Source organism: Homarus americanus, unplaced genomic scaffold (genome assembly GCF_018991925.1).
Source record: "Homarus americanus isolate GMGI-L3 unplaced genomic scaffold, GMGI_Hamer_2.0 scaffold30367, whole genome shotgun sequence".
Taxonomy (NCBI): domain Eukaryota; kingdom Metazoa; phylum Arthropoda; class Malacostraca; order Decapoda; family Nephropidae; genus Homarus; species Homarus americanus.
The window spans coordinates 1-14,621 of record NW_024730297.1 but is presented as its reverse complement, the minus strand read 5'-3'; the positions used below and the strand labels follow the sequence as shown (position 1 = coordinate 14,621).

The 14,621-nt window shown below is 35.7% G+C and overlaps 1 protein-coding gene across 1 annotated transcript; it reads right to left on the bottom strand.

The window, feature by feature from the left end:
• Window positions 1-634: 634 nt before the first annotated feature.
• Window positions 635-14,618, bottom strand: LOC121866954 (cleavage and polyadenylation specificity factor subunit 3-like; the record flags this gene model as incomplete). The annotated part of the gene is given in 8 exon segments (XM_042366715.1): window positions 635-669; window positions 671-735; window positions 2,919-3,071; window positions 3,888-4,063; window positions 5,438-5,567; window positions 8,846-9,021; window positions 10,705-10,945; window positions 14,595-14,618. Coding segments are annotated over 8 exon segments (1,000 nt in total), but the record flags the coding sequence as incomplete, so codon positions are not given.
• Between the last annotated feature and the right edge of the window lie 3 nt (window positions 14,619-14,621).

Genomic DNA, 14,621 nt, shown 5'->3' with positions numbered 1-14,621 from the left:
TATTTTAATGAAAATCCAGTATCGTAGTTTTCTCTTGTTTCAAATTTAATTAACAAAGATTGATGTTTCAAATGTAATGAAAAAAAATTTATGTCCAGTATCTATAAATTAACTTTAATAAATGAATACTTTGTTTTACATCGTCCTGTGCTACCATACCATGGATTTGGCTACTTTGGGCTCGCAAGAGATCTACCCTGGCAACTGTACCGACACTCACAGCTGGTGGTGTGTTGGTGCATCGTTTCCATTGTTTACTGGTAGTTACTGGTAAATATTTTTCAACCTAACGAAACTATTACCCGTTTAGAGGTTGACCCCCAATTTTTGCCAAATAATTTGGTCTTAAAAACTTGAACTACACACAGGTATATACGGTAAATAAGGACATGGGGGGCCAGGGATTTTTTAGGGGGGGGGGCAGCAATAGTACTGAATTTTTTTAACATTCACGGGTATCTCTGTTACCTAACCCCTTGAATGTTAAGAGGGCCGACTGGCCACAATATATCCAATGTATGTGTCAAGACTACTAAACAATTCTATGGATGATAGGTTAAGAATGGGTTTAGAACCTAAAAGACAATATATAAGGGTAGATATCACATTTAGAAATCAAAAACAATATACTTACTGCCTAATTCTTTAGGAGAAATGATATGACAGTTGATTCCGTTTAACCAAATACCATTACATAGTCTCTTTGGGTTTATTAACGGCAAGTTCTCCCATTACCTGCAAGTCATTAAGGAAAATGTTGTCGTTATGTACTATCTTGATAAACACTTTTTCCTAATTAAATATCAATACAGCATATCACATTTGACCTATAAGACGAAATTTGAACATTAAAAAAATCTGCCCAAAGTTAGGGGGTCGTCTAAACCACCAAGTTTAAAATTCTTACCTCTTAAATATTGTGGCTTAGTGTGTCAAGAGTGGTGATGAAAACATCGTAAGCCACTCACAAGGTCTTACCACTAATTATTTTATACTGAAACTTACGTTTGGCAAGCTGGATTCAAATTAAGATTACCGGTATATTAAAATAATAAAAATGTATTATAAACCTGTCTAACATACCGTAAAAGAGATTTATACCCCTGTAATAAACACAGCTATCATCATACACCCCTCCCCACGTCCCCCCCATTTGCCAGTGAGGGAGACAAGAAAGGAAAGTGACCACGGTAAATAGCAGACGCTTCAGTGACGTCACTAGTGTTTACACTACACCAGCCGGTAACATTTGATGACATTACTTGAAGTGAATTGGCCTTATTTTAAGTAACTAAATATAAATAAATACAAAAATTAAAAAAAAATATCAAAACTGAGAAATAATATACTGTATGTATGTTGTGTTGTCAAAGTAAGAGGAACAATTGTGTAAGTACGTAATATTTTTTCACTCAAATCCTAATGAAACACTACTGGAGAACATTCCTTTGTCGCAAAACAGTTTATAAATTAAAGAAAATAATTACAGTGTGTTTAATATATTACAGTATATTATAAATAAATGAATAAAACAAATAATTCGGTAAATCTATTTAAAGTAAATGGAAAATAAGCAAACATGTTATTTACCAAGACCCTTCCGTCTGGCTCAGGGTGAGATGGAGGGGAGATAAAGAAGGCTATTTATAGCCCATCAGAAGTACCCTAATGCACCATAAATAATTCATTGAACATTCATTTTTTGTACATAGTATATTCAGTATATATATATATATATATATATATATAACTATATATATATATATATATATATATATATATATATATATATATATATATATATATATATATATATATATATATATATATATATATATATATATATATATATATATATATATATATATATATATATATATATATATATGTGTGTGTGTGTGTAATAAATGTCTGTAGTAAGTACATACTGGTAACCTTTTTCACTCAAATCCTAATGAAACACCACAATTAGAATACGGTGGTTGCTGTTGAATCACATGTTGTATAAATAGTCGGAACACAGCCACACCACCGAGACGAGGGAACACTCCCACCACGCTTCAGTGACGTCACTAGTGTTTACACTCCACCAGCGGGTATAATTTGATGACATTACTTGAAGTGAATTGGCCTTATTTTAAAAAATCAAGGATGGTTGGTAAAGGACTACTGAGTCAGTGGGTAAGTGTCACATTTGGGGTACTGGTCTTATACAGCAAATAGAGCTCAAAAGCTACTTTTTAAATGGAAATTTGGGGGCATCCCATACCCATATAAACCGTGATATATGGTATGCACATTTTGAGGGTTGGAGCAATTAACACTAGAACCTCTATAAAAAGAGGAAATGAAATACAGGTGGTCCTCTACTTAAGAACATTCAACTTACAAACTTTCAGAGATACAAACATCATCACTGAGGGGGGTTACCTGCCAGAACAAGTGTTTAATGTGGATGAGAGTGGATTATTTTGAAGAAAATTCCAGATAGAACAAGTATTACCTAAGTGGAGAAGAGTGAGCCAGGTTTTAAGGCTGTATTAAAGGGTATAGCTGTACTAAATATCCATAATCTTTTCATTTTTTACAATATGTTTGGTATCTACAAGAGTAAAGTTGGACTTACAAACAAACCTCAGGAACGTAACTCGTTGGTAAGTAGAGGAGCACCTGTAGTGCAGCGATAAATGTTCAATGGGGTTAAGCACAAAATAAATACAGTATACAAAACAGAGAATAAAGTTCCCTTTTCACCAGGCATTTATCTGGATCACACAACTTTTACCATTACTATTCTCCTTTACACCTCTTTTTATATTCACAGACAGAATTCTCTAACAACTTTGACCTTCACTAAAAACAAAATTACACAACATATATCTTACATTTTCAGTATAACAGTATATTGTTCAACTTACCTTAGCCATTTTCTCCCCCCTGAAGTGAAATGTGACAGTCTCAAGATTCTTCGGGTTGAACACTTTTACAGGATTTTCTGTGCTACCTTCGTATTCTCTCTCAAGGGCTGCCTTCAAACGTGACATTTCTGTCATTTCTCCATGCACCAAAACCTTATGAAAATTATCAAAACTTAAAAAAATATATACAGTAAATATGTATACAGAATATATGTAAAACCCAATAAATTTCCTAATACTGTATCTAAATTACAGATTATACCTCCCTGTCACCATGCACATATGGAAAATGCTTGGAAATGTGAAAATACAGAACTTAAAATTAGGTGAGAGCAGATATGGTACAGTAGTTACTTTGATATTCATGAATACAGTATACCCATAACCATTGAATGTCACTGACTATTGTCTGTTCATTCAAATTTTCAAATGAGGCCTAGAGTTGTTTGTAGCAACACACCTGATTGACTGAAACGAAGACGTGTAAAGGGTCACTCAACTGAGTCTTATGAGTGAAGAGAGTTAAAGTTAACTTATTTTATTTTATTGATACATGGATGCCCTTCTTAACATAATGCTGGGGAAATGAGGCTAAACTTTTTCATCATGTTTGTACTCAATTTACAAGATTTTTTTTTCATATGCTAATTTTTGCTTCCCAAGTGCAAAAATTATCAGGGATGATCATAAAATACTTATTATCCCTTAAAGCAACAAAATATAAATATGCGAGGTTAAATACTAAAGAACTGTAGAGTGACCTGTTCCATGTCCCTCCACCAGCCAATCAGCTGCCTTGCTACAAACTAGCCCTAGGCCTCATTTACAAAGTTTGGGTGAACAGAGTAGCAACCCCTTGGAATTCATATTCAAACACATGAAACATCAGTTATAATAGAATTCAAGGCTGTCAAGTATTTCCAAATTTCAGATGGAGAGTACTGTAATAATATTGTCAAAATTTGTTACCACATTTGGAGGTCGAATAGTACGGATGAAGTGTGAAGTCTGCTCAAAGTCAGTGTGGGCAGAGAAGGAGATGTATTCAACAGAACACTTCATTGGTAATCTCTGACCTGACATAGTAGTCACTTCCTCTGGCTCCTTTAATATTTCTTTGGCCAATGTACCTTCCACACAGTAACCTGAAATTATAATAAATATACAGTAATGTACATCAATTTACAAAAAAATTAAAATAGACTATAGTAAACCCTCGGTATAATGGACACCATACATCACAGAACCCAGTTATAACAGACACCCTAAACCTATAGGACAAACCTTCAGGATAATGGACAGGAGTCCATTATTCTGAGTAGTTGTTTGATAGTTTGTCAGTGCATGTAATGAAGAATAAGAGAAGCTGAAAATTACTGAAAAACCTGAGCAATGAACAACCATTATCACACATCATGCATTTTTCTACTCATCACCACACTTGTTACTGTTCCCCTAAACCTTATGTGAAGCGGACCTTACAGCGAATATGAGAGCTGCAGCTAGCCTGCGCAATTTGAGATATTACTGTAGGGTGTCATAATTTTTCTTAGTGAATAAGTTGGGTATGCTTTGGAAATATCAAATAGGGGTGTTAAAATATCAATTGCAGATAAGCGAGGTTGTGAATAGCATGGTATTCCTGTACAGTACTGTACAACGTATTTTGTTTCTATTATTGAAGATGTTATATTAATTATGATGAATCATACACCATAAGAGGCTGATCAAGCAAGAAAGTAATATTAAATTCATAAAAAATAAATAAAACTTGGCCAATACAGCAACACACAGTCCCCCCCACCACCCCTAGCCTGTTTACATACTCGTATGCAGTGCCTTATCTCTCATACAGTACTTAGTAGCTCTCGTTAAGCCTACAGCAAATATGAATCGACCAATGTAGAGTATTCAGTGAACAAATGTTGTTCTTTTCATATGATTTTTATATTTTATCCATTTCTTAAAATAAGTACTCTACACAATTTTCCCATTTCTTAAACACTCAAGTATCCCCGTTAAAGGCAATACATTGTCTACAAAAAAAATTAACAAATCAGTAAAGATAGGGATGAGGCATGGCACACTCATATGATATGTATGGAGCCAAGACTCAGACTGAGGCATGTGCCACACAAACACATAAATTGTCCAGACTGATGCTGGATTTTCTGGATTTTTTAATTTTTTTTATTGATATTTCTGGTGAATAGCAGCGCAGTCCAGAGCACTTAAGAGAGTCCCCAAAATAGTAAATTCCAGTGTACTGAAATACCTGCATGGTGTATAAAAGTAATACTGTACTAATATTACTGTATATTGTGTTTCATTTTGCTTCACATGTACATTATATTGAATTTTATAAAGGGTAAATCTTAAAATTTAAAGAGCTAAATTTTTGGTGCACAGCAGAGGTAGCCACAGATTTGTATTGCACAGTTTAAGGGTTAATAAACCATACAGTCCCAACTTAAGGTAATTATAAGAGACATTAAAAGTGCTCACACAGCTATACGCACCTGCAATTATGACTCCATTTTTAGGATCAGGACACCACATTTCAAATAATTCCCGAGAAAGTCCACTCTGCATCATACCTGGTGAAGCCATAATGACACATGGCCCAATATCCTCAAACTGGTCCATCCCCTGAAAAACATGTGAAATTAAGTCAAAGAAACAGAGCATTACATTGTTATGGTCAGATGACAAAACCGAGTTCAGTAAGTCAACATCTAATTAATGAGAAACCTGAAAATCTTCCAACATCCTTCAACACACCATAGACAAGTATTTGCACTGATAAAATTTAGACAACTACTAACACTCATTAGAGTTCACAACATAAAGATTCATAATTCTTGTAACTCAATATACAGGTTTATGTATACAGTATAATATGTATAGTATTTTATTTTTGGAGATATGGTGAACAAAAGCTTTTTAAGTGACTTAATCCTGGTGCACATTCACACAATAAGCAGCAAACTCTAGCCTTATCTCCACTTACAGGGTGATCACAACACTGCTTAAGATACGAATACAGGAGGTCCTCGTTATTCAAGTCATCAATATCTGTGGTTTCAAATTTACGAGGTTAAATTATTATTGAATTACTGTATGCTGTGCGTAAAAAATCCACACACTCAAGAGGATTACAATGAGTACCATAATATCCATGGAGCACAAAAGTCTAATCAGAGAACGAACCAAATCTCCCGCTACACCTCCCGCAACCCCCATCATGCTCATCCCCCATACCCATACTGCGCACTTGCTCTCATTCATACGCTCACCATAAATAATGCCTAACCTTCCGTGATTTTCTACTGTTTTTCATATGCATTCTTGAAAAATCATTGCTATTAAGTTAAGGCGTTAATTGTAAGGCGTTTTAGATGTACGGAATAATAGCTACAGTATTCTATCTGCGCAGACACTTCTGCGCATGACACTTGGAGAGGGAAAAGCAAACACCTTGATCAGGCGTTAGCGTGTGCAGCACCCAAATAGCTAACAACCGATCAGCGAGTTTCTCCCACTAAAACAGTGAGTAAATACGCAGATCATGGCTGCTTATGGAGAATATTTTTATTAATATTGAAGAGTTGGGGGCATGTAAGGAAAAAAAAAACTGATACAGGTTGTACCTCTCTAGTCCGGCATTCTGTGGTCCGGAATGCTTTTAGTTTGTCCAATAGGTAGATAGGCAGCTTTTTTTTTTTTTTTTTTTTTTTTTTACTTATCTGAATTATTATTATTATTATTATTACAGGAGTATTAAATTTTCGCCCCTCAGGCCCCAATGTGGGTCAGTGACCTATGCCCGGGTGGGCTAATCCCCGTAAAAAAAACAACAACATAGCCGCGTGAAATTAAGGTTTGTTTACATCCGGCAGTTCGGCTGCTCTCTCTCTCTCTCCCTGCTCTCTGCTTGTCTATACAGAGTACAACATTTAACCCTTCAATATATACGAGCAGTAAATAAGTGTTGCTTTCATATTCTTATGTAGAGTAATGACGATATGTTTTCACATGTGCACACTTACATACGCGCAGTCTCACTTTTTTTCTTTACCATTAATGGTTAGCTACTTATATTGTCCCATTAATTAACATTAAATAACATTACTTCAAACAACCATATTAATTTTTTTACATTAATTTTACTACAGCTACAAACAGGGTCTTATTTTCTTCAGTTTTATATGTAGAACGAATCAGTCACTGGTTTTGTAAGCATTAACGAAAACAATGCCGGCAGCCGTCTCGTCTCCTCGTGTGTTTTAATATTCCACGTATTATTAATGAATTGTATTGTTCATTTTGCACACACAAACATAAATTCAATAAAAAAATTCAGAAACATTAATTAAAATATATATGAACGGTAAGTAAGTGTTGCTTTCATATTCTTATGTTGAGTAATGACGATATGTTTTCACATGTGCACACTTACATACGCGATCTCTCTTTTTTTCTTTACCATTATCGTTAGCTGCTACTATTGTTCCAGTTATTAACATTACTTAAAAAAACCATATTAATTTTACTACAACTACAACCAGGGTCTTATTTTCTTCAGTTTTATATGTAGAACCAGTCAGTCACTGGTTTTGTAAACAACGAAAACAAAGTCGTCTTGTCTCCTCGTGTGTTTTAATATTATACGTATTATGGTGGGCGCTGTTTACACGATTGTGCACGTCTGAACGTTGGTGAGCCGTTCAAACCCGTCGAAATTCGAGTTTCCGCCGTCAAAATTTTAAATTATTTTCTTTTTGTGTGTGTTCCAATAAAAAACGTTGAATTAAAAACTCACGAAATTTGAGAAGCTACTGTACGACATTTAACCCTTCAATATGTCTTCAAAGAGACCATGAAGCAGAGAAAGTGGTGCTAGTGCTTCCAAGCATAAGCACAAGTCACTATCTATCCAGGAAACGGGTGAATTTCCATGGTCTGGAAATTTCTATGGTCCGGCACCGGTCAGGTCCCGAGGTTGCCGGACTAGAGAGGTACAACCTGTATAATAATAAAAATAATTCTATAAACAGTAGTATATTGGATAGGACTTAAAACAAAGCGTATGGAGAGAAAGAATTGAAAAGGATTGCACCTAGTTGAAACCTGTTCTGGCTCCGCCCGTTTTTAAGTGGCCGCTGTCCGATTTCATTAGCCGTTGGTGACTTTGGTGTAACAATATTGATAATTACTCAAATATGATTGAAACCTTAATATCATTACTCATAAGATTCTTTAAATGAGGTTAAATAAGTTAATTACAGTTCTGTAAGGAAGTGCAAAAATTAAAACATACGAACCTGAAATTCGTCGTATTTCTTGTATAAATAAGCAAATACCTAGCCGCGCGAGACAGTAGTGTGGTTTCAAAGTCTGGGAGAAATTACCTTTACAATGGGCCAGATTTTTTGTGTTATTCTGATTTATTGTTGACTGATTGGCTTTTCTTCCATTTTTCTTTCTTTCCATAATTTTCTATATATTTTCTTCACTATTTCTTTCCGTATTGTGTTCAAATAACAGTTCTCCTAATTTTATTGTTTTCTGAAGACTATGTTGTACAACAGTTATTCCCAAGACGCGGTACAATGTCGTATTTTTTAATGACGCCTTTAGTCATGAGTTCAAAGCATAATGCGTGCCATCTCTACAAGGAATCGTAGCAGCTATGGCTGGACGTTAAATCAGATGTTATTCATCGGAAGACAAGCTCTTCAGATTCCCGAGTATAAATGACAATAAGTATAAAAATAACCCTAATCCCATTATTTCTTAAGGCCAGAAATTCCCCAATTTAAATGGTGATTTTCTGGTCCCTATTAGCCTCAGACAACAAGGACCTCCTGCATCACACATACAAACATAATAAATCTTTAAACATCATTTCTTCGCAAGGTACTTACCTTTAGGTTTGAAATATGCTTGAACTGAAAAGGATTACTGATAGATATCTGTCGCTGAATCCTTTCATTCATAGCATGTGTATAAGTTTGATAGACACTCATGCACTTCTTGGCAAGAGCTGAGGCATAATAGATGGGTACCTCATGTAACTCAGGGTGTAGTTGCCAATATTCATCTGTAAGATATAATCACATTTAACTTTAGGGACCGACATCCAGGTCGTAAGTTGAAATGGTCGTAAGTCGGAAATGCTTAAATAATGCATAGAAAATCTAAAATGGGTCTCTCTTTTTCTTCTCGGCACCACAAAACACTCACTTTTAAGCTTGTCAGCCATTTTAAAGTGAATTACAAATGAAAATTTTGTCTGTGTACTGACTTTGGGACTCGAAAATACGTAATTTGACCAAATTTTGGTAAGACTGAGGCAGGTAGTAAGTGCGGGTGGTCATAAGTCGAGTAGGTCGTAAGTCGGGGAGGAGCTGTGTATATATACTATACTGTATGTATATACAGTCATGCGCCGGTTAACGTCCTAGATACGTTCTTGGAAACGTGATGTTAACCGAAATGGACGTTGTCCGATCATCACATAAACTTTGTATTTATACTTACGTGTATGTGGAATACTATATACGTACATATACACTTTTACTCTTAAATCACTACTGTAATGTGATACAGGTGATTAATTTTTATCTCGTGCAAAATACATGACTTTATATTAAAATTATTCACTGTTTTACAAGGATTCCAGCAACGCCAAGCAGATGGGGGGAGAGGGTGGGAGCTAGCGAGGGGGCGTGGGGGGAGGGGAGGTAGTACGTTTGACAGTTGGCACAGGCCCAGGTCTAACGCGTGTATATTTATCAGTTCTTAGGTGACTAAGCTTCTCTCTTATAAAAAGCCAGTGAAATGACCTGGGTGAATATAATTTACATTGCTGGGATTCTTGTAAGATAGTGATTAATTTGAATATAAACATGTTATAATTTGCACTAGACAAAACAATTTTAGTACCATAATCAAATTAGTACAAGTACACTCCAGCTTTGCACTAAGGTCATTTATTTCTTTTGTGTTTCTTTTAGTATGGTGTGTGCATGTAAATGGATGAAAATAAATGAAGAAATGTATGTAAATCTACCCAAAAATACAGTTGAAAAACTTTATATTATAAAATGTACACTGATGTGCTACAATATTCTCCTATAGTCCGAGATATTATATGAAAAACTTAAGGCCTAAAACCCCCAGGGGGAGGGGAGCAATATAATTTGACAGTTGGCACTGAAGGCCAGCGTGTTTATTTATCATTCTTTAAGAGTGACTAAGCTCTTCTCATAATTTGCCACCCAAATGACCTGGGTGAATATAACTTACATTGCTGGGATTCTTGTAAGATAGTGATTTATTTGAATACCTGTATAAACAATCTATATTTGCAATAGACATAACAATTTTAGTACCATAATCATTTAGTACATGTACAACACAGGTTTGCACTTAGGTCCATTGTTGACCGAGGGACCATTGTATTGCAGTGTACTTGTTCTGTACAATATTGACTAAATTCACTAGATAACATACACAACTAATGGTTGGTAAAACTTGTCAAGTAAGTGAGTGTCAAGTCTGTCAGTATGAGTGGCACGTGTGAGTGCTTGTGTCTCCCATCATAGGAGTCCGTTTTTTCTCGCTTCAGGATGCCTGAGTCCTCTGTTTTCTCTCTCTTAATCAATTAAGTTTGCACTAATAATTTGCTTACTTTAAGCTTAATTTTTCTTTATTTTCTTGAGAGTTACACCATTACAATGATAATTAATAATTAAATAGCAAAAAACTAAACTGAACATACCCAAAATCAATAGAAGTTCCTGTGCTCGGCCAAGAGCAAATACAGGTATTAGACAGCGGCCTCCTCGGCCTACAATTGTATGAACTGTTGTAGTGAAGCGTGATTCTCTACTCTCACGGGGTTCATGAATGCTGACTCCATATGTTGACTCAATCATCAAAACATCTGGTCGAATCTGTGGTATTTCTGCCATCATAAGGTGACGGTCCTCTTGCCTTGAAAAGTCACCAGTATAGAGGATCTAATTAAGAAAAATGTACACTAGCCATAAGAAATATTTTATCTGGTTGTTAAATAATTATATCTGAACATTATCTGTTTAACAAGTGCCTGCCACTAAAGATGCTAGAATTCCCACTAAAGAAAATTAAGCAACCATAACCCTGAACAACAATAACTGAAATTACTGTATTAATTATATATCATACTTATCCTTGATCTTGTTGGGTACCAAGCTTCTTCAAAATTTACTACTATCTATTTGAGTTATTACTGTACTTGCAAAAAATTGCATGTACACATATGCTGACACACCGTTTTGGTGTCATGCCATTACAGTAGAGAGGCAAAGGACAACAGACTAGCAAAGAATAGGGAAAACAAGTGATTAGAGTTGAAAAGTTACCATTATAGTGCCAAATCTCCCACTGCACCACAGCAAAGTCTAAGTAATGAAACCCACAACACCTATCCATGTACAGTGGTCCCTCGGTTAACGAACGGTTCGATTAACGAAATTTTCAGTTAACGAATTAGCTCCCACAAGGATTTTCAGTTCGATTAACGAACAAAACTTCGATTAACAAAATTCTTACGACAAACACATTTTGTTGAGCGCATCAGCTGATCGGCTAGTCCGCCAATACATTAATTGATTCTATGTTTACATTCGTTTCCAGTGAAGTAAATATCAAGAAAGTTGGTCTCTTGAATATTTCTGCATTTTTTATATTAAAATTATTGGTCATTCTGAAATTTAGTTAACATATTGATAATATAGACAGTACAGGGAACAGTTTTTGTGCAATGCTTATTATAATGCATCCTCAATATTACCTTGTAATTCAATTGACAGTAGGAACATTATAGAATCTAGTCTCATTAAACATACCGAATCAGTCAACATGAATTTGAGTAATGGTATGTACAAACTGGATAATGTCGTAATTAAGAAGATTTGTAACCAGGTGAGAAGATTGGGTCAGCTTACCCTCTGACCTGACTACCGACTGCTGCGGTGCTTTTTGAAGATTAGTAGGGTCATTACCTAATACCTGACCATTGTGGACCTGGTCTCACCCTCCTCTGTATATATACACCTTGTTTTGTACTTCTCCTTAGTCTGTACTCACCCCTGAAGATGTAAATTACACAAAAGCGCTTGGGAACTTCGTGTTTTCTTTTTTCCTTGTGGTTATCAGCATATACCTGGATCACGCGCACCCACGGTGATTTACTTGTGATCGGACGTTGTTCGGTCAGACGTTAACCAGCGTGTGTGTGTGTGTGTGTGTGTATATATATGTGTGTGTGTGTGTATATATATATATATATATATATATATATATATATATATATATATATATATATATATATATATATATATATATATATATATATATATATATATCAGTTTCGGTGTACAGTACTGTATTGCATTATGTTTTTAGTGTAGGCTAAATGTACAACATATGTACATGGTATAGAAATCTTAAAAAAAAAAAATTACCTTTGCTTAAGGCTGGACATCTTCATTCCCTTAGCTGCAGTCTTCTTCCCCCACTGTGTGTGTGACTTGATGTGCCCATGCATACTTTTCTGTAGATCGGATATTTTTCAGTATTGGCTGATTGCTCTTTAGAAAGGTATAGACGTCACTGCAAGATGTTTCTCGGAAGTTATACTGTACAGTCAGAATGCCTTTCATTGTTTCAACACTCAATTTGTTCCTTTCCTTTGTCCACTGACTTTGCATCAGTGAAAAAACTCTTTCTACATTTGCATTGTGAGATGATACAGCAAAGAATTGTGCAATTCTTATCAATTTTGAGTGGCATTCAATGTTCTTTGATTTTTCAAAGTATCTGGTCCACTTTTTATGTTGGCAGACAAACCCACAACAAAGACTAAGATCAAACACTGTCACTGCAGTCTGCAGGTTAATGACTGGCCAACCACCGGTCACCATCATAGTTGTCAATGTACGTAAATAATATAGCGAAAGTCCCTAGATTATGGTTGAAAATTGCTAAAATGCCTTAAATGCAGGACAAGAAAACCAAATGCTACAGTGTAAAAAAAAGCCATAAGAAAAAAATGGTATACTCTCAACATTTCATTTATGGCTGTAATAGCACTAAATACAAAAAAAAATTATAATAGTGAACCTCACTTTACGCGGTCAATTGAACCCACGGGCGTCTGCCAGAAAAGTGAAACAACATAACATATGGGATTAATTGAAATAGAGACCAGGCCGCACCTCAAACTCCACTTTTCAGACACAACACCTACGCTAGTAAAAACAACTTTAATTTTATGATGGTATGCACAATAATAACACAATTAAGAGAAATATCAATAATATTAGGTTTTCTAACACTTACATTAGTAGAAAAGATGGCTGGGCACACGGGAATGGGCGGTTGGTTCCGAGGCAGAGGGCAGATTATTGGCCCCCACCTGTATCACTTGTATCAATTGTATCACTATCCACCATAGAGGCTTGCAGGGCCTCTTTGTCAAACCCCTCAAAGTCCATATAAGTCCATATCTTCACTATAATTATCACTATCACTGACTTGGGCCGGCTGTGGTGGGTGGCGGTGAAGAACTCGGTAATGTTTTGATGATTAGCTTACCCAGCGCATCTCTGCTCGTGGCCGCCTTCAGTAAAGGGGCACACGCGACCATGAAAGTGAGCAGCATTCCGTGGTTTCGGGCAGGGTAACGCAGAACGTAAAACACGAAGTGGGACCGCAGAAAGCTAGTGGGTTGACTGTGGCCTGGCTGGAAGAACAAGAAAAGAAAACATGGCACTCACATGCTAGACCCAAAAACTGCTAGCAGCTAAGTTGACAACACCGTACAGGCGTACACGTGAATTATCAGCTGACGAAAACTGAAAGAGATCTCTACGGTTTCCACCTCTCCTCTCTCACAGTCTCTCTCTCGTCATTACAGTTTCATGATTTTTTCCGTGGAGAAAATGATGGAAGCTGAAATTCCGGACTTTTGAAGAATTTTAAAATTGGTTCGATGAAGACTTTTTGAGATCTGAATGGAGGACATGTCCGAAAATAATGGACACTTATGGCAACCCTAGGTAATACGACATACACACCTCAAAGTAAGTTAAAATACAGTATTCTATTGTTTTTTATTTATTATTTTACAGTGTACTGTACAGTACAGTACTGTATTTAGTTTATATTTAATGTTTTGTTAATTCTATTACTGGTATACAGTATTTTGTATGTACATTTTCTGTGAGTTGGAACCAATTACCCAATATCCCATTGAAATAATAGATTCGGTTAATGAAGAACGACTCTGTGGAACGAATTGTGTTCGTTAACCAACGGACCACTGTACTTCTTTGACCCTGTTGGTAAGAAACTTCCATCAACAATGTGTAAGTGTGGGTTGTGATTCAGTGAGGTGAGAAGCCGGAAACAGCCCCATAAATAATGTAATTCACACAGCATTTTGGTGGAAGCATTCAGCACCTTATCAAAAACCTCCAATCAAATAAATGTTTCTATGTCTATCTGCTGTTTTCAGACTTTTTTATTATTACCTTTAAGGGTCACATCGGAAGCACAGCTTTGTTTTTACTTAAGGGATCAAATAAAATATGAAGCATTTATTACAGATAAGATTATAGTTACCTTTACACCAGCAATCTGAATCATAAA